General features: G+C 40.5%; 1 protein-coding gene across 1 annotated transcript in view; it reads right to left on the bottom strand.

Annotated features, from left to right (window-relative positions):
• Positions 1-16,358: 16,358 nt before the first annotated feature.
• Positions 16,359-25,648, bottom strand: part of WDR43 (WD repeat domain 43) — a 50,068-nt gene continuing 40,778 nt past the window's right edge. The window contains exons 15-18 of the mRNA XM_053588572.1: positions 23,644-23,757; positions 22,817-22,886; positions 18,078-18,127; positions 16,359-17,985 (exon numbers count right to left, since the gene is read on the bottom strand). Of these exons, the coding sequence (XP_053444547.1) occupies positions 17,794-17,985; positions 18,078-18,127; positions 22,817-22,886; positions 23,644-23,757 (426 nt within the window). The 3' untranslated portion in view covers positions 16,359-17,793. The remainder of the gene's footprint in view (positions 17,986-18,077; positions 18,128-22,816; positions 22,887-23,643; positions 23,758-25,648) is intronic.

Here is a 25,648-nt window from a genome sequence, read left to right as displayed (position 1 = left end):
AAACCTCGAATAGCCAAGACATTACTCAGAAATAAAAACAAAGCAGAAGGAATCACACTACCAGACCTCAGACTATACTATAAATCGATAGTGATCAAAACAGCATGGTACTGGCACAAAAACAGAGAAGTAGACGTCTGGAACAGAATAGAGAACCAAGAGATGAATCCAGCTACTTACCGTTATTTGATCTTTGACAAGCCAATTAAAAACATTCAGTGGGGAAAATATTCCCTATTTAACAAATGGTGCTGGGTGAACTGACTGGCAACCTGTAGAAAACTGAAACTGGACCCACACATTTCACCATTAACTAAGATAGACTCTCACTGGATTAAAGATTTAAACTTAGGACATGAAACCATAAAAATACTAGAAGGGAGTGCAGTGAAAACCCTTGAAGAAATCGGTCTGGGCGAGTATTTTATGAGGAGGATCCCCTGGGCAATTAAAGCAGCTTCAAAAATACACTACTGGAAACTGATCAAACTGAAAAGCTTCCGCAGAGCCAAGAACACAGTAAGTAAAGCAAGCAAACAGCCCTCAGAATGGGAGAAGATATTTGCAGGTTATGTCTCCGACAAAGGTTTAATAACCAGAATCCACAGAGAACTCAAATGTATAAGCAAGAAAAGAACAAGTGATCCCATCGCAGGCTGGGCAAGGGACTTAAAGAGAAACTTCTCTGAAGAAGACAGGCACACGACCTACAGACATATGAAAAAATGCTCATCATCTTTAATCATCAGAGAAATGCAAATCAAAACTACCTTGAGATACCATCTAACTCCAATAAGATTAGACCATATCACAACATCCCAAGACCAGAGATGTTGGCATGGATGTGGAGAAAAGGGAACACTTCTACACTGCTGGTGGGAATGCAAACTCATACATTCCTTTTGGAAAGATGTTTGGAGAACACGTAGAGATCTAAAAATAGATCTGCCATTTAATCCTATAATTCCTCTACTAGGTATATACCCAGAAGATCAAAAATCACATTATAATAAAGATATTTGTACCAGAATGTTTATTACAGCCTAATTCATAACTGCTAAGTCATGGAAAAAGCCCAAGTGCCCATTGATCACAAATGGATTAATAAATTGTGGTATATGTACACCATGGAATATTATGCAGCCTTAAAGGAAGATGGAGATTTTACCTCTTTCATGTTTACATGGATGGAGCTGGAACATATTCTTCTTAGTAAGGTATCTCAGGAATGGAAGAAAAAATATCCAATGTACTCAGCCCTACTATGAAACTAATTTTTGGGTTTCATATGAAAGCTATAACCCAGTTATAACCTAAGAATATGGTGAAGGAGGAGAGGGAGGGGAGGGAGGGGGGAGGATGGGAGGAAGGAGGGTGATTGGGGGGATTACACCTGTGGTGCATCTTACAAGGGTACATGTGAAACTTAGTAAATGTAGAATATAATTGTCTTAACATAGTAAGAAAATGCCAGGAAGGCTATGTTAACCAGTGTGATGAAAATGTGTCAAACGGTTTATAAAACCAGTGTATGGTGCCCCATGATCGCATTAATGTACACAGCTATGACTTAATATTAATAAAAAAAAAAAAGAAAACAGGATACCAAAATTTGTGGGCTGCAACTAAAGCAGCACATAGGGAAATTTATTTCTCAATGCCAAACTGGAAATAATCCAAATCTCCATGAATAGAAGGAATAAACTGTGGTGTATTCATATCCTAGAGTACCACTTGGCAATAAAAAGAACTATAGATATATGTAACATCAATGAATCTCAAAAATGATCCCTCTTTCTGGAAACCCAGAATCAAGAGTATATACAGCAATATCCCAAAATCTCCAACTCTAAGAACTTCACTCCCACCTTATATTACCCAAAAGAATGGATCCAAATCTTTCTCTTTCTAACCTTAGTGATTGTACTTTTATCAATTTCTGGAAAAGTAACTTTCCTTCTGACTTCAGTCATATTACTCAAACAGATACCGCACTATGGTTAAACAACATAATTTGAGCTGAATACGATGGTGCATTCCTGGGATCCCAGCTACGCAGAAGCCTGACACAGGAAGGTTACTTGAGCTTAGAAGCTTGAGATCAGCCTGGGCAACATAGTGAGACCCTGCCTAAAAAAATACTACTACTTAATTTATAAGGAAATTTGGTTTCAAAGATTAAAAATAATCATAGTAGAAGAAAAAAGAATTATCTTTATATGCTATAATGTAGAAAGCATACTACTGGTCACCTCAGACTTTGGAGAGGGAGGATATTTATGGGTTTTTTTGTTTGTTTGTTTGTTTGTTTTTGAGACAGAGCCTCAAAATGATTCCCTTGCCTCAACCTCCCAAGTAGCTGGGACTACAGGAGGACATTTGGTATTAACTGGGAAGACAGATACAGCAAACTTTTGGGGTAATAGAAATTTTCTATATCTGGATTGTGCATCAATTACATGAGTGTATACACTGGTTGAAAATCATTGACTTGTACACTTAAAATTTTTTGTAGATTGTGTATGTCAAAGTTCTTTTTAAACTCAGAATCATTAATAGTGGGATAATTTGGCATCACCTTGCTTTTTGATGTGCGCTATAATATAAAGAAACAGCATCATCCTTGATGTCAAAATTAAATCTAACCTGCAGATCTGTGCTATTCCATGCCACAGCCACTAGCCACATGCGCCTATTTAAATGTAAACTCGTGAAGATGACATCAAATTTAAAATTCAGTTACTCAGCTCTACTGGCTACATTTCAAGTGCTCACTGGCCACCTGTGGTTAGTGACTGTCACATTGGCCATCACAGAACACATTCCCATCATCACAGAAAGTTGTTGTGGATGGTGCTGAGACATAACTTCCAGATTATAGAGGATATGGGGGTTAGAGGAATGAATGAGTTAACCCCCCAAGCCTCCACCCCGCACCCCCTACAGGAACAATCTAATCCAGCATGTGGCTCATTGTCTACAACTGGCCTGGTCTTTTCAATGTGTCATTGTCACAGAAAAAATTCAGTGGGGGCAGGGGAAAAAGACTGTTCTAGAGGAAAAGTAACTAAAGGAGATTTAACAATTAAATCCAGTGAGCAAATGTTCTCTGGATTATGATTTGAAAAGCAAGCCAGCTGTAAAACTCATTTGGGGACAACTGGGAAAAACCAATGTGAACGGGATATGAGATGATATTAGGGAATTACTGTTTGATTATTTCTGATATAATAATAGTATTGTGGTTATTATAGGAGGCCATAATTTTGAAGAACTTCACACTGAAGTAGTTAAGAGTTTTATGACATCTCTGATTGATTTTCTAATAGATCAGCAAAAATATATGCCCACAGATACAGATGAAGCAAGATATAGCAAAATGCAGTTGTGCACTGCATAAAGTCGGTCAATGACAAGCCACAGGCACGATGGTGGTCCCTTAAGCGTCTAACACTGTGTTTCACTGTACCTTTCCTCCATTTAAGTATGTTCAGATAACACAAATACTTCTGTCTCGGAACGTATCCCTGTCGTTAAGCAACATAACTGTATTAACAATGGTTTACTCTAAGTGGCATGCATATATTTATACTATTCTTTTAACTTTTATGTTTGAAATTTTCATAAATTGGGAAAAGAAATGAACACAACTCTATTCCCCCTCCCCACCCCACTATGTTTGATATAGGTAAATTCATGGTTTTCATGAACAAAGTCTATGGAGAAAATGCAGTTTGTGTATGGTGTGGGTGATTTCTTTCACATTTTGGTTTCTTACTACTTCACTTTTTAAGTATAGGAAGAGTGAGGAGGGGGAAACAGCAGTCTGAGCCTCCTGTGCTCAGCAACTGTGACCGGCTGAAGAGCTGCTGATGCACCTTCTGCCAGCTGGGCATTCTGTCAGGTTTCGTTGGTTGTCCAGTGGGGAGTCCAGGCTTGGTTGGGGGTGGGGGGAAGTGTAGACAGACCAGCTGCCTGCAGGGGGCACTCCTGAGTCACGAAAGCTGGAGGCACAGCCCAGCACCAGGAGACTCACCTGTACATCAGGATCTGCTCTGGATCCCTCTCACAGCTAGACTGTGGCTCTGCTTCAGGACCTGCATGCCAGAAAAGAAAGAACTGGAAACACTTCGGAGTTTCTCTGAGCCAACCCCAGAAGGCTGGCCCACAGAAAACTCACTCCCCACTCTGCGTGGGTGTTTGCACAGGATGAGGTCAGCATCAGCAGCTTTTCCTGAAAAGCGGCTGGTTTGGGACAAGAAATCTGCACAAAGCAATGCTGGCCCCTAGTGGTTATCTTTTGTATTGACGTTTGTACTGCTAACCTAAGAAAGTAACCTGGGCACTCTGGACAGCGGCCTGGAGAGGATGTGAGAAAATACAATAGTGCCACCCCGGTCTTATTTTGGTTTCTTAAAACTAGAAAATCTCCCACATTTAACTGAATCAAAGGCCTTAGTTATAAGGTATTCCAGCAGCAAGTTTCTAGAACTTAACTATCAAGCATCCGCTGCTTTTATCCCTCATGCCCTCTAGCAGGCCCTCTTTCATTCTCTAAGACCCTTCTGATCCCTGATGGGAACAGGTCAGTCTCCCCCTTATGATGTCCACAGCATTTCACTTTTGAAAGCCAATGACACTCATTCTATTTCGCATTCTAATTATTAATAGTTGCTCAACTCTTTTTTTATTATTGAGACAGAGTCTTACTTTGTCACCCTTGGTAGAGTGCTATGGCGTCACAGCTCACAGCAACTTCAAACTGTTGGGCTCAAGTGACTCTCTTGCCTCAGCCTCCCTAGTAGCTGGGACTACAGGCGCCTGCCACAACGCCCAGCTATTTTTTTTTTTTTTGTTTGGTTGGTTTTTTTGTCTAGCAGGCCTGGGCCAGGTTCATACTCACCAGCCCTGAAGCATGTGGCTGGTTCCCACTCATCCCCATACCTGAATAATAAGTGCCACAGTCCCACTCCCAGGGACATTCCAACACTATGTGTCAAATGCAATCCTTCCTATTAAAGCACCTTCTATCCACATGGACCCTCAGACCTACCCCTACCCTATTAAATAAGTTCAAAATAAACACACAAAACTATTCACTCACAAAGTAAGAGCTTGCTTGGTAAACACTGTTTAAGAATCATATTTACTTTGCCTAAAACTGGAATGTTTGGGTACACACCCTCCTAAAGGAGCACCAAGACTGTTTCTTCCAATGGAATTACCCCAGCTGCAGAAAGAGCCACAATTCCCCAATTTCAAATCATCACCATCATCACTGCGTTGTTTCTATAAAATAAGTAAATTTTAGTGTTATAATATCCCACAATGAAATCCTCTCTCACAAATTAACTAATCGGCCTATCACAAGCCGATTCCCACAGTATTTAATTTGGGTGACATTATGTGAAAGCTCACCTATAAATTGCGACATTCGAGAGTTTATTGAAATTTAAAGTACACATACCCTGTGACTAGAATTCCACCTTTTATTACCCACCCTAGAAAGATCCTGGGCACAGGTGCACAGGAAGCACGGACAAGATCACTGCAACTTTATTTTACTGAGAAACTGGAAGCAACCCATTGTCTTCTGATCAGGGAATGGTTCAACAGCCGGAAACTGCAGCGCTGGTTCTCAAACGCGTGGACCAAAGACAGCAGCATCAACAGCACCTGGGAACACGTTAGGAAAGTGTTCTCCTGGGCAGCGCCTGTGGCTCAGTGGGTAGGGCGCCGGCCTCATATACCGAGGGTGGTGGGTTCAAACCCGGCCCCAGCCAAATTGCAACAAAAAATAGTCAAGCATTGTGGCAGGTGCCTGTTAATTCCAGCTATTCAGGAGGCTGAGGAGAATCGTCTAAGCCCAGGAGTTGGAGCTTGCTGTAAGCTGTGACGCTATGGCACTCTACCGAGGGCAATAAAGTGAGGCTCTGCCTCTTAAAAAAAAGCGTTTTCCAGACCCAGCCCAATGAATCCAAAATTCCAGAGTACAGCAAAGCAGTCTGTTTTCACCAGCCATCCAGATCATCTTGCTGCAGCTAAAAAGAATGAGGTGGCTCTGTTATTAACTTGATTGCTCCAAAATACACTGCATTTCAAGAAAAAAAAAAAAAAGCAACTTCAAGTTGCGGAATGCTACATTAGGTGGGGGGAAATCAAACACTTACTTCCTAAGTACACATCTGTATATATGCAAGTTCATAAAACAATTTGAAGGAACCCAAACTCTTAAACAATGGCTACCTCCGCATGTAAACATTGTAAGCTGGAGTGGGCTTACTTAGCCTTACCTGTAACATTTTCATCTTTTTAAAAAAGGACGGGTTTCTGTATTGCTTGACTAATGACAATTTATTTTTTTTATTTTTATTTTTTTGTAGAGACAGAGTCTCACTGTACCGCCCTCCGGTAGAGTGCCGTGGCGTCACATGGCTCACTGCAACCTCTAACTCTTGGGCTTACGCGATTCTCTTGCCTCAGCCTCCCGAGCAGCTGGGACTACAGGCGCCCGCCACAACGCCCGGCTATTTTTTTGTTGCAGTTTCCCACCACCCTCGGCATATGGGGCCAGCGCCCTACTCACTGAGCCACAGGCACCGCCCGACAATTTATTTTTTAATGAGATACCTAGCGACGTCACAGAATGAGAAAGCAGAATGGTGGTTGCCAGGGGCTAGAGGGAGGGGTTACTGGAAATGGAGTTTCAGTTTGGGAGAATAAAAAAGTTCTGAGATGACGATGATGGTTGCACAACAAAGTGAATGTACTACCAATTAATTGTACCCTTAAAATAGATGAATTGGTAGTTTTTATTATGTATATTTTACCATGACTTTAAAAAATATAAATAAACCTATTTTTTAAATAACTTAAGCTATCTGCGAGGCAGACGGCAACTCAGTTCACAATGAACCCAATTTTTGGCAGGAACACTGCCCTCTTCCGGGGCGTGACCCTGCCCCAGGCATAGGCCGATTGAACTAGGACAGAACCAAAATGCAGCCAGTCCCTCCCAAGAACTGAGAATTTGGACTGACTCAGGCTCCCAGCAGGAAACAGATGACACTTTCAAACAGGGTGCAGAGATTTTCATAAATACATACAAAGGTATGGGTAGAGTTAAAAGAGCCAACAAGGGAGGTTCAGGCATCTGGGATAGGCAAGAGAAGAGAGTGACCAAGAGGGAATTTTCTTGGATCCCGGATACAGTCAGGCAGAAGACCAGGGTGGCCCCTGCCAAACAGCAGCCATTGGCAGCGCTCACTGGGGGGATGCTGGCTATGACCACACTGGCCTCCCACCTCCCATCTCTTGCATAGGGGCTGGGCTGATACCATTGGTGGAACTCAACCTCCAAGGGCATAAAGCAGATGGAGAAAGGTGGGAAGTGGATCAAGAGACAGAGAAGGCCCGGCTCTCCCAACCAGCGAGTGGCTGGACAGTAACATTATACCTCACAGACAGTAAAGCAACCAAAGCGAGAAAACCATGAGGCAGCAGGGAAGGAACCACCTAGAGGTCCTAACGGTTCTTCTTCCTGCTCCTCACAATCCCACCCTACAGCCCACCTATTCCCAAATGTGTACCCTGAGGTTCTTTGAAGCTGGAGTTACACTTGTTTTACTTAAGCTGCCTCAGTTTTTGTTTCTTACGCCCAAAGAATAGTTACTTGACGTGGAAGAAGGAAAGCACAAAAAATGTTTAGTAAAATATTTCAAAGCACTAGAAAGACACCAGCAACAAAAACAAAATTCTAAAGCTCCAAGAGTTAAAAATAATGCTACAGTGGCACAGAAAGGACAGTGCTGAAACACTCTGCCTAGGAATGCGCCGTGATAAAGCAGGCACAAGTGTACAGGGTAGAAGAGTATTTCACAGTGTAGACAAAACTAGCGATTTGTGTGCGGGGAGATCCCGAGGTAGAGCCTTGTATGTGGAGCTTCCATTTGGAGGATTCCAAGGGACACGGCCAAAAAGAGTTCCACTGGATTAGATGCAGCTTTCAACTGTCTTCCCTACAACACATTTTATATTTTGCATGATCCTGAAGCAAGTGACTCTTCACTACATGCACCGTACTGCTATATTCTTACTTTTTCTTCTTTAAAATATGATAGACGCAAGCCACTTGACTTCACAATGCACTGGTAAGAAAAAACCACTTACTGGAGAGTTAAATGTCAAATATACCCCAAATGATTAGGAAAAAATGCAAAGAATACCTACCCAATTTCAGAAAGCAGGGTTTAAGCTTAAAAATAAAACTATAAAGGAAAAGGTATCACCAAAAAAATCAAAAAGTAAACTGAAAATTATCTGCAGCATATGTTTGGCAAGGGGTGATTATCTTTTATAAGAAGACTTTACAGGCAAATAAGAGAATTCCTCTAAGTGCGGACAAGGATCTGTACCCACTATACACACTAAATACTATGGCAATGAACATGGAAAAAGAAGTTGAACTGACAAAAACGGTGAATGGAAATAAAAACACTGCTTATGGAACTTCAAATTGATTTTTTTTTTTTTCTTGGAGACGGAATCTCACTTTGGCATGGTGTCACAGCTCACGGCAACCTCAAACTCCAGGCCTTAAGCAATTCTCTTGCCTCAGCCTCCCGAGTAGCTGGGACTACAGGCGCCCGCCACAACGCCCGGCTATTCTTAGAGGCGGGGGAGGGAGGTCTCACTCTTGCTCACGCTGGTCTTGAACCTGTGAACTCAGACAGTCCACCCACCTAGGCCTCCCAAGTACTGGGATTACAGGCATGAGCCACCTCGCCCAGCCCTATACAACCTTTTTGGAAAAGAATTTTGCCGTATTTCTAAAGCCTTGAAGGGAATATTCATGCACTACTAGAAATATCTCAAAAGGATACATTTAAGAAAAATACAAAATGCGTCTGAGAATGTTCACCGTAGTATTTCTTACAAAAATTAAAACATGAGAATGGTTTAAGTGTAATAGGTGGAATACTAAGAACCACAAACATTACCAAAGGGTAATTAACAATGTTATGTGAAAGGTGATAAAATGAATATGTACTATGATTTCGACTTCATAAGAAAAACATGTACAGTCATAAAAAGATTAAAAGGAGATATCATCCCAAAACATGATCATTATCTGTTATATTTTCCTTCTTTATACCTTTTAGTGTTTTCCAAAATTTCTTCGATGAACATAACATTACTTTCTGAACAGATTTTAAAAACTCATTAAGGAAAAGTATTTTATTAAGTTCATTTTTTCGCTTTTGGCAAAGGGAGACAGCACCTACCCATTAGGCTCTGTCTTAATTTTTTAAAATGCCAGAGACAAAAAGGAATTTCCCTTAGAACTTACTCCCCATCTTCACTTTCCGTATTAGGAAAATATCTAATGATTAATTGCTCAGAAAATAGCCCAGCACTGCACTCAAATGTTCGAAGGACACCCCACACACTGTTCCCTGTGTTTCTTGCAGCCTCCATGAGTCAGTGGCACTGTTGTTACACACACCAGGAAAGGGAAGAAATTAAGCAGATTTATCACTGCCACACTGGTGTGAACCCAGCACTGGCACTCAAGTTCTGGGCCCTAAATTTAGTTTCTTCTCACAACAGACCTAATTGTGTACCCATCTGCCCTCTTTTTTATTTCTTCCACCTAATCCTATCCCTAAGTCAGCAACTTCAAGATTTTACCAGTTGCATGACGTGAAGTGTATTTAATAACACACAACTATAAACCTAAAAATGGTTAAATTTATGTTTATACTATGTAGTATACATATGTTTATTCTATGTAGTATACATATTATACTACAAAAGAGGAAGATGTCTTGCCAGCTTGAGAATGATTTACAAGGTAAAAGTTTGGCTGAATCTATCAAGTTTACTTCTCAGGTGTAACCACCTTGTTATGGAACCCATGGTCACCAGCAAGCTATCTCTAAATTATTAGAATGCACCCTAACCAGCAGCCTTAAACGGGTGCCTAAGGAAACCCAGAAAACCCCAATCCAATCACTCTCTCATTATCAAAAGGAGAGATCAGTGTGAGGTGAGAGGACCCAATGTAACACACAACACAGCCCAAAGTTCACACACCCCCAGTAGAGTGCAGTGTCCCCACAACACAAGCTACAAAAACCAGTGTTCATTTCTCCTACTCCAATTCCACACTCTGACTCCAAAACAATCTTCCAGGGCCAGGGCTACCTATAGCCCCAGCTCCTCAGGAGGATGGCTTGAGCCCAAGAGTTTGAGGTTGCTGTGAGCAAGGCTAATGCCACAACACTCTAGCCTGGACCACACGGTGAGACCTTGTCTCCAAAACACTCCACTGAAAAGTGTATTTCTCATTGTAAATAAATGCAACAGATAAATATTACACAATTTCTTTTGGAAGGCTGCTTAATGATTCACTCTGTGGAACTGCATTAGTTCTAGAGACAAAGACAAATCTGTGAAGCTTTGGAACGTCTTGACCACACAGAACAACAAAGTAGGTCCAATTCTGTCCTCTGACTTCAGTGGCTGCACACAGGAGGCCACAGTGTCTCTTCCACTTTAAACTTTAGCCCCCCAAAAGTGTAATTTAGTAGAACCTCCATAGTCAGCCACCTCAAGTTGACCTGATTTGCACAGACCAGACACGCACACATACATTTCGGTACAGTAAGCCTACTTACTCCCTTATGTTAACCACCTCCGTAGGTTGATATTGTTACAGTCCCTTGGGTGGTCAACTTACAGAGGTTCTAGTGTATCTCCTCTGCCTCTGAGTCATTATTACCTAGAGCAGCGGTTCTCAACCTGTGGTTGCGACCCACAACAATGGTATGAAAGGATTGCAGCAGTAGGAAGGTTGAGCCCATTGACCTACGGCATGCCAGGCAGTTTTTAAAGTGGTCATTTTCAACTTGGGGATTTTTCATTTGACATCCCTCATCCTCCTGAAGTGAGACGCAACACGCCACATCCAGGAAAACTTCATTTTGCACTGCTCTCGACACAATTATTTATAACTGCTCTCATCTCCACCTGCCCATATACGGAAATCAATTATAGTCGCAATTATAGTACAGCCAGTATCACCAGCTCACACCCAGGCAGCCAGCACCTCGTGAAGAGGAGCACTCCCTGTCCCGTGCTGTCTTCCATGCTGTCTCACTTTGGATGACGTCTGCTAATCCATGTACAGTGCTACGGCCTCTCGTTCCGCCACTGCTTTGTGGGCCAGTATGCAATTTTGTCAGCACAAGGGATAGTGCTGAGGTGCCACAAAAGTCAAGAGCACTACACTAGATTAAAAGAAAATCTAATTTTATGCCCAAGTTACCTTCAAAGGAAGGATCAACTCATGGTCATAGTAAGGGCATCAAAGAAACCATTGCTGCCTGGGTGGATTTACCAGTTACCTTACCAATTACAGCAGAAAGAAACCACAGCTAAAGGATGTCATGAAATATAATCTGAGAACAGAAGAACAAATGATTCCCCTTACCTCACAACTTTCTTGGTGTTCCCTGGGGTTTCTCCCCTCCTCTCCAGTGCTGGGGAACCAGGCCCAGGTACTCTTCTCTATCACTCCCTTGGAAACTTACCCAGTCTTAACGGCTTTAATTTCACATCCACGTCAAAGGTAATTGCTACCTCCATCCCAAACCCTCTACCCCAGTCAGCTAGGTATTTGCAAGCCTAATAGATGTCTCTAACTCAGTGTGTCCAACACTCAATTCCTGATCTCCTCTCACAAACCTGCTATACCCAAGCATCAAGGTACTCCAGCAAAAAAACACTTGGGAATCACACCTGATTCCCTAATTATCTTCACACCTACAGGACATCCCATCAGCTCTAACTTCAAAACAATACCAGGAGCCCATCAGTTCTCACCAACTCCAATACTACCACCCAGGTCCAAGTCACCATCAACTTGGACCAAAATATCCTACTGGCTTCTGTCTGTTAAGAAACAGTTCATCAGTCTTAACGAAGCAGCCAGGGTGATACTGAACTCTCAACACAGAAGGCAGACCAAGTCACTGCTCTGCTCAAACTCCCAATTTTTGTCAGAGAATAAGCCAGTGCTCTAAGAGGTCCTGTGTGACCCAACTGCTTATTACCTTTCTGATCTGACCACTGATAGACTCCTTTTCTCACTGGCCATCCTATTGACCTCCTCAGAGCTCCTTCAACACACAAGGCACATGCTGGCCGTGGGTCTTTCCTCAAGCTGTTTCATCTGGCCAGTACACTCTTGCCCAGATACCCACTTAACTAACTCTCTCGCCTCCCCCTAGTTATGTTCTATATTTCTCCTCAATCGTACCCTGACTGTATACTTAATTCTGCACCTGCACTCCTGGACCCTAACTCCCACCCTCCATACTCAGCTTCCCTTCACATGTGAGTCACTACCTCCTAACACGCTAGATAGCATTTACCCCCTCATGGGCCGTTGCTTATGACCATCTTCCCCTGGCAGAACGTCAGCTTCTCAAAGGTAGGTATCTGTCTTAGCTGTTGTTCACTGACATATTATCAAGCAACGACATAAACCCTGACAGAGTAGACAACCAGCAAGAACTTGCTGAATGAATGCAGAATGTTGGAAACTAACTTACTCGGGAATTACATTAACCCTAGATACATCAATGCACCCAATGTTCCAATTATCAGATCCCTTTCCCTGACCCTCAAGCATCCTGAGCACAATCCTTTGCGTTCAGGCTTGAAAAATCCCAAACCCAAAGCTTTGACATCTACTTTCCTCACAGCATACTCATATGCCCATCCTTACTTAAACAACTGACTTTTACAAATTCATCTCAAATGCCATTTTTTCAGGATTCTTGCCAAAACAAAACATACAATCATAAGGAAACAATCAAATTCAGAATGTAGCACATTCTACAACACAGCTTAATATATCTGGACTCATTTAAATGTCAAAATCAAAACACATACATACAAGATGAGGGAGAATATTCTGGATTATCAGAGCAATAAGATAATCATATACAATTGATTGTACAATCACTGACTCAATTATGGTTGAAGGGTTGAACTTTTTCATAATAAAAACTTAGGATTGAAAAAAAGCTCATCATCCTTAATCATCAGAGAAATGCAAATAAAAACTACTTTGAGATATCACCTAACCCCAGAAAGAGTAGCCCACATCACAAAATCCCAAAAACAGAGATGTTGGCATGGATGTGGAGAAAAGGGAACACTTCTACACTGCTGGTGGGAATGCACACTAATACATTCCTTCTGGAAGGATGTTTGGAGAATAGAGACCTAAAAATAGACCTACCATTCAATCCTATAATTCCTTTACTAGGTTTATACCCAGAAGACCAAAAATCACAATATAACAAAGACATCTGTACCAGAATGTTTATTGCAGCCCAATTCATAATTGCTAAGTCATGGAAGAAGCCCAAGTGCCCATCGACCCACGAATGGACTAGCAAAGTGTGGTACCTGTATACCATGGAATACTATGCAGCCTTAAAGAAAGATGGAGACTTTACCTCTTTCATGTTTAAATGGATGGAGCTGGAACATATTCTTCTTAGCAAAGTATCTCAGGAATGGAAGAAAAAGTATCCAATGTACTCAGCCCTACTATGAAGCTAATTTATAGCTTTCACATGAAGGCTATAACCCAACTATAGCACAAGAATATGGGGAAAGGGCCGAGGAAGGGGAAGGTAGGGGAGAGGTTAGGGTGGAGGGAGGGTAATGGGTGGGGCCACACCTACGGTGCATCTTAGAATGGGAACAGGCTAAACATACTAAATGCAGAATACAAATGTCTGCATACAATAACTAAAAAAATACCATGAAGGCTACGTTGAACAGTTTGATGGGAATATTTCAGATTGTATGTGAAACCAGCACATTGTACCCCTTGATTGCACTAACGTACACAGCTATGATTTAACAAAAAAAAAAAAAAAAATGAATAATAAAAAACTTAAGAAAAAAAATTGATCTCAACACACATACTTTGTGTTCTGAATTAGGAGTGAACAGGACAGTGAAATACCCTAAAAATAGAAAATTATTTTTGTAACAAACCAAATTTAACTCTGAATTTTTCTAGACCAAAAAAAAAAACAGAAGTGACAATAGCCCAGGACTGGTGGCCACAGCTACTCCAGGGCACTGTCAAGCAGCAGAGAGTAGTCCTTCTCCAGCTGTGGATCCTGAGTCCAGCAAGAGCAGCAATGTCAACCCCAAAAGCCAAAAACTGAAAAATATGTCTAACATCAACTGAGGTCGGGGACAGAGGGACCAGCTACCCCATTCTGAATTGTCCTGCTCAGAAAAAGCACTGGGAAGGCACAAAGTGACAACATGGGACATCAGTAATGGTAAAACTAAGGGAGAGAGGCCTATAGGAAAGGTGGGTATGAGGGCACACGGAGACCCAGGGAGTTACTGGGGGGCTGCCAATGGATCACCACCGCTCTGCGCCATATGGCCAGGGTGGACCAGCGCCCATTCCTGAGTGGGCCTTTCCTTCCACACTGATGGAGCGGAGAGAGACATGCAGGAGCTGGGTACCCACGGGACAGGATTGGTGGCTGCTCAAACACTAGCCCTACAGCAAAGAGCTGGAAGGAGTGTGGACTGGCCTGCATCTCTTTAGGGATGGAACCACCAACTTGTGGCTAGATGTTTCCCTTCCAGAATACAGGAGGGTGTAGATGTGGAGTCTAGGGAGCAGGAGACCCAGCTACCTATCAAATATTAGGGGAGCAGGGTTCTGCCATCCCAGGACTCTGAATTCACTGAAGACCATTAGGGTGGTATGGCTTTTCAGGGATCAGCTGCATAACTGACTATAAGTCCTGCCCCCACCATAGGCCACTTTTCAATCTCTATGTACAATCTAGATAACGGAGTCCCCCACCTCAGTGATAGAGGTCACAGAGTTTCCCAGAGCTAGGCTGTGGCACCCTTGATCACTGGGCATTCGCCATTGGCCTGGGGCACTGCCCACTGGGGCACCCACTCCAATCACATGATATTGGTTCCCAGAATAGGAAAACCAATTCCTATGTCCTTATAACCTGCCACAAGACATCATGAAATTCAATTTCCAGCCTTGGAGCTTCACATCCAAAAGCAACTATGTTTTCTGTGATACTAGAGTAACACCTAATATTCTAGGAATTTATTTTTTGAACTATCCAGAAGAAGATACCCAGAGTCAAAGAGGAAAATACATGAGGAAGAACCAACAACAAAAACAAATCACTGCCATCATCAAGTATCAGACCAGATCACACAAGGGAGGACAACGTAGCTACCCCAGAAGACCTCAACTACAAAGAAATCATGGAAATGACAGAAAGCAAATTCAAATCACAGATGGCAAAAACTGATGAAGGGAAGTGAAGGAAAGTGAAAAACCAGCAAAAGAAAATACCAAAATTGACCCATGAGTTTAATGAAAGGACAAAGTCTCCAAGGATCTGGACACAAATTTGAAATGATATAAAGGAGCTAAAAGAATTGGAAAAAGTCAGAGAGTTTCAAAACATAACAGGTCACTTCAGTAACAGATTGGACCATGGAAAAGAAAGAAATCTCAGTGCTGGAAGATAAGGCTTTTGATCTATCCCAATCATTTAAAGAGGCAGAAGAGAGTAAAAGCATAGCAGTCTCTTAGAGACTTATGGGACTACATGAGTGTACTAACATACCAATTGTAGATAACCCCAAAAGTCAAGAAGACAGACTCAAATTTTTTCTAACATTGCTATAGATTTAAGCATTCGCCTACTTGACGGGTATCAAACCCCAGGCTGACTCAATTCAAACCAAGTATTTCCTACACATATTGTAATCACCTGGCCAAAATCAAAATGAAAGCGAAAATTCTGCCAAGCACCCAGGTGTAAAGAACAGCTCACCTACAAGAACAAACTCATCAGAATTTCAGCTGACTTTGTACAGCCACAAGAGAGTGGTCTCCCATCTTCAATCTTCTTAAACCAAAAAAAAAAAATAAGAAGTTACTACATAGTTGTCCCCATTAAACTTCCTGAAGTCAAGTCAGGGAAATCTGACTCATAAACCAGTTGCTGGGTCTATTGCATACCCCTCTCTTTATTATCACAGCCCAGCCAAGCAGGAACCCATGAGGAAACAACCAGCTATACCCAACACTAGACTAACAAAATTCCTGGTGCTGTCACTTTGTTACAAATTCTAGGTTATCAAATAAGCCCTGAAAGCATTTACCTACTAATAATAGTGGGGTAAAATTATTTTTTAAGAAACTCCATACCACAATCCCAAACATGTCTGTATTCCTCTGCATATATCACAAGACAAGCGCTAGATAAAGATGAATATTTATTCACTTTACAAAGAGAATGGTATTAAATTGCCATAAACAGCTCCATTTATAGACAAATATAACCATATATTACACCAGTAGCTGACTTAAACTTGCTTTCCCAAGATGCTTATATGGCTCCAGCTCTAGTAGTTAGGTGAACAAAGAAATCTCTGTTCTGTAAAAGTCCCTCAGTGATAATGATTTTGTTTTACATATTCACAGGTGGGAAACAATAAATCCATTTGCTCAGCCTTTCCTTAGAGGTGAGCTTCCGTCTGCACCACCCCTAAGTGAGCAGTAAGCAAATAACTGGCTCATTGTTTTTAAAAAAAAAAAAAAAAAAAAATCTTTTTTTTTTTTACTGATACTTTGAAAAGGCTTTTATAGCGCACCAAAATACTTATTTGTACATACATAAAAAATGTTAAGTCAGATTTGTCATTTTAAAGGTAAACAGATACCCTAGCACTGCCAAGAGCAGGTAATGAGAAGGAAGGAAAACATTAAATTACTGGATTATAAAAATACTTTCTTTGGAAAAAAATTCCAACAAGATTATTAATATCGAAAACCAAAGAGAAAAAATAAACAATTGTTCTTGGATCCATTAGTAATTTAAATAAAAATGAAAACTTCTTCAAAAGCAGCTATAACTGAATTTTTTAAAAACTGCAGGTAATGAGTACTTCTAAATCTATACACTGATGATTCTTTACAAGCAATTTTCAGTCAAGAAAAATCCTTAATATGGCTAACTCTTTAGTTTTTTAATTACCATAATTTTTCATTTTGTTTTTAAAAAAATATTTCACATGACAGCTTAAAAAATAAGTGGTTATTTTGGGGAAGCACTCCTAATAATTCAATCTGAGTCAAGTCAGATTACCATGGTTAGAAGACAAGCTAGGGATACTGGTGATTTTAAAACCACAATTATTTTTACTCCAGTTTTTAGTGATCCCGTCATATTTTATGAAAATGTACCAAATTAAAAAAATCGTCACTAGTGCTGCTGTTTTGTATCTGGGTTTGCTGAGATCCCAACCTGAGATACGATGCCTTCACAACAGCCCAGTTCTTGAACCCTATGGGAAAGGTCTTTATCTTCACTTAAGTCAATTCTCGATATAATCAATCATACTAGCATATTATATTATAAAAATATACCATATATTGGACGCTCATCTCAGTACATTGCAGAAAATGTGTCTATTTACTGTGTAAAGTTTATTAACATTTGAATGAAACATTCTTATTTACACAGTTAAGTTGGGGCACTCAGGACAGCAAGATGGTATGGGAACCACCACTGTGAATTTGGAAATGTACAGCGGTCCTTGGCATCCCGGCACAGAGACAACCCTCCCCAGGAGGACTCGGCACCATTGGGCAAGGTGAGCCAGAGTTTGCAGTTCGACTGGCTTCCTTTCCTGTCTTCATTCTTCTTCACTTTCATTTTCAGGGTCTAAATCAGAATCTCCATTTAATTCTTTTTCACTTGCCACATCTCTGTCCTCACCATTTTCTTCATCTTTTTCTTCAGCATCATCATCTTCCTCTTCATTCTCTTCATCAACTTCCTCATCTTTTTCACTTTCTTTCTCCTCCTCATCTTCATCCCAATTATCCTAGTAGAAACACCAAGCATTTATGAAGGCATCAGTCTTACAGAACACAGGACATAAAGGTTAATTCTCATACTAGGAAACAGATCACTCACATCAGAATCCTTATCTGCTATTTCATCGTCAGACTCCTCTTCAGAAGATTCTGTAGGGAGAAAACACTCAGGCTTAATTTTGTGAACAAAGCAGAGGGTATACCTCTAGAAACTAAATGTTGAGATTAGTTCATGAGATTACTAAATTTACTTTCAACAATCATCTATCAAGACATAACATTAAGTTCATATTCTCGCCTTCATCAAGATCTCACTGGGGCAAACTAAGCTTCAAAACACTTACAAATACCATCTTAAAATACTAAGCTATTTCTGGGCTACTAAATCACCCCAACTGACAAGGAACAAGGTGTACATTAAAAAGCTGGCTTGGGCGGCACCTGTAACTCAGTGGTTTGGTGCCGGCCACATATAACAAGGCTAGCAGGTTCAAACTCGGCCCTGGCCAGCTAAAACAACATTGACAACTGCAACAACAACAAAAAATAGCCAGGTGTTGTGACAGGTGCCTATAGTTGTACCTACTTGGGAGGCTGAGGCAAAAGAATCACTTAAGCCCAAGAGCTAGAGGTTTCCATGAGCTGTGATGCTACAGCACTCTACCAAGGGCAACATAGTAAGATTCTGTCTCAAAAAAAAAAAAAGAGCTGGCTTATAAATGTAAAAGAAATGAAAGCATTAGCATTGTTTTTAACCCACAGTGAAAAGTACCAATTACAGAAATATTAGTAACTAATACACTGGACATATGATTGTGGGGAACAAAACATTCAACTCAGATTATTTTGTAAGCACTATGGGAAACATTTTACAATGAAGAGGAAAGGCCATCAGCAACCTCTGCATCCATCATTAATGGAAGAACAAGCGTAATGTGGCTCATGATGTAATATAACGTGAAAACACATCAGCATTAATGCAACCACCACAAAAACATCTGACCTAGAATTATCAAGCCTTAGACCTCATGTTCAGTTTAAAGAAATTATAAAGTCTTCAGGCGTCCTCAAATTTTTTAAACAGGGGGCCAGTTCACTGTCCCTCAGACCATTGGAGGGCTGGACTATAGTTTAACATAAAAACTATGAACAAATTCCTATGCACACTGCACATATCTTATTTTGAAGTTAAAAAAAAAAAAAAACAGGAACAAATACAATCACACCACCTCATGTGGCCCACGGGCCCCAGTTTGAGGACCCCTGGAAGGAACAAACTAAATGAAACAAAAAAACACAAACAAATCCACAAGCAAAAGGCAAAGCATACTGAGAAATGAAACTGTCCAGTCTCTTCAGCAAATCCATGTCACAGAAGGGCGAGTGCTTAAAGAATTTTTAAAAGGAGACCTTAGGAATATAGCAACCAGATTCAATACCAAGATCCTAGACGACTGCCTAGTTTGGACAGCCCAGCTTTAAAGGACATTTTAAGGATAACTGGGGAAAGATGAAGATGTACTGGGCCTGGGATAAAACGAAGGAACTAATTTTGTTAGGTGTGCTAATGTTATCAAATATTACAGAATAATGCTCTTATTTTTAAAGATAGTCTAACTTTCTTCCTGTATATACTTTTTCTTGAGAAAATGAACCATTATATACTGAGGAAATCCCCTTCTGTGCCTATCTCCCTGAATCCTACCCTAAAAGAAACCACTATCCTGAATTTACCATTCCTGGGTATACTGTTATACAATTGTATGTATCCACAAATTACATGTGTACATATTTGTGGAAATTCTTTTTTTTTTTTTTGGCCGGGGCTGGGTTTGAATCCACCACCTCCGGCATATGGGACTGCCGCCCTACATGTGTACATATTTGTGAAAAACATATACAGTAGTCTTCCTTACGCACTTTTGTGTTCTATAATTTCAACTGCAGTCTGAAAATATTCAGTGAAAATTTTAGAAACCAAGGATTCATGTGTTTTAAAGTGCACACCGTTCTGAGTAGCATGATGAAATCTCACACGATTGTCCCCTTGCCCCGTGTCTCCAAGCTGTGCACTCTACTCACCCACTAGCTGCTTAGTAGACATCTGAGTGATCAGATCAACTGTTGCAATATCACAGTGCTTATATTCAAGTCACCCTTGTTTTACTAATAGTTTACTAATAAGTAATAGTTGTATCTCTTACTGTGCCTAATTTAGAAATTAAACTTTATCACAGGCATTTATGTACAGGGAAACTACAGTATATTATATGAGGGTTCAGTACTATCTGAGGCTTCTGGCATCCACGGAGGGGCAGGGAGGGGCCGGGGCGCTTGAAATGTATCCCTAGTAGATAAGGGTGACCTACTCTACTATTGTTTTGTGGGTTTTCAAACATTTTAAGTGTGTGTACACACATATATACAATTACATGGTACAAATCTGTGACTTGATATTGTAAACATACTTATCTATGCTGATAACTTCTATCTCTTATTTCACGCATTTCCCCAATCGTATTAAGCTGAAGGAATAAACTATTCTAAATATTATTCCCACTAATAAAGAATTGGGTTTATAAGAAACCTTTTAAAAATTATTTAAAAAGCAACAAGAAACATACTTTTACAATTCTCTATGCATACATATTTTAAGCCATATTCTTAAGCTTTTTATTTTATTTTATGTTACTTTTTTTTGAGACAGAGCCTCAAGCTGTCGCCCTAGGTAGAGTGCCGTGGCATCACAGCAACCGCCAACTCCTGGCCTCAAGCAATTCTGCCTCCGTCTCCCAAGTAGCTGGGACCACAGGCGCCCACCACAACTGCCCGACTATTTTTTTTGTTGTTGCAGCCATCATTATTGTTTGGCGGGCCCGGGCTGGATTCAAACCTGCCAGCTTAGGTGTATGTGGCTGGCGCCTTAGCAGCTTAAGCCACAGTCGCGGAGCTGCCATATTCTTGAGCTTTTTAGTCTTAAAATCTTTTTACAGTCTTAAAATATTGATGGTCCCCCAAAACTTGTTTATGTGGGGAAAGTCTATCAATGTTCATCACATTAAAAATTAAAATTTTGGGGCAGCACTTGTGGCTCAGTGAGTAGGGCACCGGCCCCATACACTGAGGGTAGCAGGTTTGAACCCAGCCCCAGCCAAACTGCAACAACAACAACAAAAAAAAATAGCCGGGGCATTGTGGTGGGCACCTGTGATCCCAGCTACTCTGGAAGCTGAGGCAAGAGAATCACCTAAGCCCAAGAGCTGGAGGTTGCTGTGAGCTGAGACGCCACAGCACTCTACCAAGGGCAGACAAAATGAGACTGTCTCTTAAAAAAAAAAAAAAAAGAAAAGAAAAGGAAAGGAAAGAAATAAAATTAAAATTTTTAAATTTGAAAATATTTAATTCATTTACAAATGTCAGTCCATTCATTACATGTTAACATAAACATGTTTTAATGAAATACAATACTTCTCTCCCCACCAAAAAAAATTTACTAAGTGGCAATGTGTTACATTTTTACAAACTTCCCTCCCATATTTGCTTCTACATTCCACATGTTGGATATGTTGATTTATTTGAACTATATAAAGAAACCCCAGCCTCGCCCACATGATCTGTTGAAAAATGGAGAAGATCATGGACCTCTTACAGGGTCTTGGGCAATCCCCAGTTACTCTGGACACACTTGACATGTGCTAGTCATCAGGGTACACTCCTAGGAAAACTCTTGATGTGTGGAAAAATACACAAATTTTTGACTTTATCTAAGATTAAAGTTGCTCTTTAAAAAGAATGCACATTTATCCTCACCCAGCAAGAGTTTCCATTTACTACAAATCCTTGTCAACACCTATTTTCAGTTTTTAAAATTTATCAATTTATCACAATATGAAATATTATTTCACTGAGGTTTTTAACCTGCATTTCCCTAAAGTGGTTTTGTGCTTATTAATCATTTGTTCCACCACCCAGGAAATCATCTGTATATCCTATATTAATTTTACTGTTTTTTTCCTCTAATAAGAAAAATGTTCCTTTAATATATTAAGCTATAAAGAGAAAACAAGTGATGTGTAGTGTAATACATGTAAAATGTTTTGTTTCATATGAAGTCTGCATATTTCTAACAATTTACTGAACAGGGTCTTTTCCACATTGACATAAAACATGTCATCAATGTTAATTATACCAGGATTCCACAGAACTATCAGGTTTTTCAAGGGTAATTACACCAATCCATCTATTCTTGTACTTTAGCTTTTTAAGTCTTACTACTTAAACACTTCTACAATTGATATGCTATATATGATATCTGAGAAAGGTCTAAAATATTGTCTTGTCGTCTTTGGTTTTAATAAAATTTAACTGATTCATAAAATGCCTAAATTGATTTTAAATGACAAAAATGTCCCGTTCCTTGAAGACCTGATAAAAGCACCTGCTAAATCTCTGGGCATGGAATCTCATGATAGTTGGTTTTATAGCTATTGGCTTTTTCAAATTTTCTATTTCTTTTCAAGTCAATTTTGGTCATTAAAGTTTCCTTAAAAATTATGTATATCACTTAGACTGTGAAATGTATTAGCATAAAATAAGTTCATGTTCATAGTGTTCTTCTATTTGAATCTCTTCCACACCTAATCCCCTAATTTTCTTACTATATATACCTGTGCCTTCTCTCTTCTTATTTATCACGGCCTTTTGCCTTTTTTCGCCACATACTTGCCTATTTTATTAGAAGAGGTATGCCAAAGCAAGAACTTGCAGTCATGTTTTTGCAAAGATGACAGGACTGAGTCACCACAAAATTCTAGACACTGCCCTACCCCCAACCTTTACCTTCTTCATACACCAACTTTGCCTTCTGTTCAGGTGAAGTCATTCCCTTTGCTTTCTCTGATGCTGTAACCTGAAAGAGGATAAAATACTATTCTGAAAAGGATAAGGGTACCCTAAGTACCACAACCACCACCACATCCCACCTTCTCCACCACTGGCCGACTCATCCTTCCACTGTTATAATGGATGACCTTAATACAACGTGGATCAAATATACTGCAAAGATTCTTCAAGAAGAAAAAAATTACTCTTTAGAAGTTCAAAAACACTCTGAAGTGATTAGAATACCTTTCTGTACCAATATTTTAACTGTATAAATGTTCTTTAACTTGTTGGCTGTGTTAATGATTGAAATACAATGGTAAGAAAAAAGTTGGAGTCAAAATTGAAACAAGCATAACTACACTCTAACAAACATATTTCCAAGTCCAAGACTGGACTTCTTCCTTACTGAAACAGGGAGCTCTCAATGCCAAGACAATGATCCTTATTCCTCTCTTCAGTCCTAACAACACAGCCCAAAGTTTTGTTTGTTTGTTTTTTAGAGACACAGTCTCAACTTTGTCGCCCTCAGTAGAGTGCTGTGGCGTCACAGCTCACAGCAACCTCCAGCTCTTGGGCTTAGGCGATTCTCTCGCCTCAGCCTCCCAAGCAGCTGGGACTACAGGCACCTGCCACAACACCCAGCTATTTTTTTTATTGCAATTTGGCTGGGGCCGGGTTTGAACCCGCCACTCTCAGTATATGGGGCTGGCGCCCTACTCACTGAGCCACAGGCAATGCCCCATAGCCCAAAGTTTTAACTTAAAACAATTTGCTCTACTCACTTGTGTGATTAGAAGAATAAGCTTTCCATGAAGGTGTGAGAGTTTCTGAAAAGTCTTGACTCTGCTTTCCATTAATTGGTAGAGTGTCCCCAGCTGGGGTACCAAGTCAGGTAACTAGAAAAACGCATGACAAACATACAACTCATGATCAGTGAAGCTTCACTGCACCACAAGCATGAGCTCACGAGTACTTCCCATGGTAAGGAATCCTTGCAAGACAGCCTGGCAACATCACAAATTTTCACAGAAGGCCACATAATGGGAAAAAATAATAGTTTTATAATAATAAAGTCAGGAGGGAGAAACCCCAAGGTAGGACAAACTCCAGGTTAGGACTTCTCTGTATTGACCAAAATAATCTAGGTAAGGTCCAACATAAAATAAACACTCAAGGTTTTCAAAGACACCCCGACCATCCATGTCCAGGCTGAAGGGGGTGCTTCCCTGACTCTTAACCTTCTGCTGACAGCACATTACCTACCCTTATCATAAGACCCCAAGGAACTAGATCAAGTTTTTCCCACCTCCCAGAGACTAGCAGGACAAGGTGATAAAAGTACAAAGTTGATCTGACAGCATTTTGAACCTACTGCTAATGAATCCTCTGAAGCTTAAGAAATGAAAGCAGAAAGTTCTTTTATTTGTCCCCTGAGAGCAGCGGTTCTCAACCTGTGGGTCGCGACCCCTTTATCACAATGAAAATATATTGTGGCACTTTATGGGGGCAAGACATGATTGCAAGAGGGACTTTACCTAACAATTGCAATCAGTGTAACCTGGCTTGTTGTACCCTCAATGAATCCCCAACAATAAAAAAAAAGAAAAAAAAAAAAAAAAAAGAAAATATATTGTGGCATTAGGAAGGTTGAGAACCACTGACCTAGAGCTTCAGAAACTTCAGGGACCCCACTCTTTGCCCTTTGATTAGAATTTATCTGCCCTCTTATTTCTGACACTGGCATAAATAAAGAATATTTCATCCAAAAGTTAAAAATTTTAAACAGCAGATAGACAAAAAAAGTGAATAAAGTTACAACATAGCTATGTTTTACTTTACCATCTCCCTTTCATGTGTCCCTGCTCAGATTGTGAGCTCTAAGAAGACCCCCCAAACCTAGATACCTATGGCTATTTCATGCCAATCACCAAGCCACTCAGGACTGTCCTCTCACCACTGTCCCCCAGTTCACCTCCCAAGACTCCTGCAGGCTGGGATACCTAGCACCCATAATTGTTGCTTTTCTCTTCCCTACCCTAGCCTCTTAGAATTATTCTCCCTGGACATACTAAGAAACTGCTGACTTCAAAAGAAGTGAATCAGTAGTTTCCACTATATCAAACCACTGAAGGCAAAAGGAGAGACTTAAGACAAAGAACAAGAAACAGACACCAAGCAGGAACTGGATGAAACTGTATAGAGACCTGAAAAGTTGTCTAAAAAATAATTAAGGATTTTTCTAATACACACTAAAATATTTTAAGAAAACTGATTATAAATTACTAGATAATCAAATAAAAGAAAAAAATTGTTTAGTTTTACTTCTAGCTTAAAATGTAACTGAAGTAATGATGTGGTAAAGAAACCGACCCGTATCATGAATGTAAAAGTATTTTCTGATGTTGCTGTAACATTCACTCCCTCTCTCTTTTTTTTTTTTTTGAGACGGAGTTTCACTATGTTGCCCTTGGTAGAATGCCATGCCGTTACAGCTCAGAGCAACCTCAGACTCTTGGGCTTAAGCAATTCTCTTCCCTCAGCCTCCCAAGTAGCTGGGACTACAAGAACCCGCTACAATGCCCGGCTATATTTCGTTGCTGTTGTAGTTGTCACTGTTGTTTACCAGGCCTGGGCTAGGTTTGAACCTTCCAGCCCCGGTGTATGTGGGTGGCTCCCTGGCCACTGAGCTACAGGCGCCAAGCCCACTCCCTCTCTTCTTACACAGATAACCAAGAGTTGACAGCAGCTCTAACAAAAAGTCAGGTAGTAAATATTTAATTTGTTCCA

The sequence above is a fragment of the Nycticebus coucang genome, chromosome 4 (assembly GCF_027406575.1).
Source record: "Nycticebus coucang isolate mNycCou1 chromosome 4, mNycCou1.pri, whole genome shotgun sequence".
Classification (NCBI taxonomy): domain Eukaryota; kingdom Metazoa; phylum Chordata; class Mammalia; order Primates; family Lorisidae; genus Nycticebus; species Nycticebus coucang.
The sequence above is the reverse complement of the archived record's forward strand: the minus strand, read 5'-3'. Positions and strand labels throughout refer to the sequence as shown.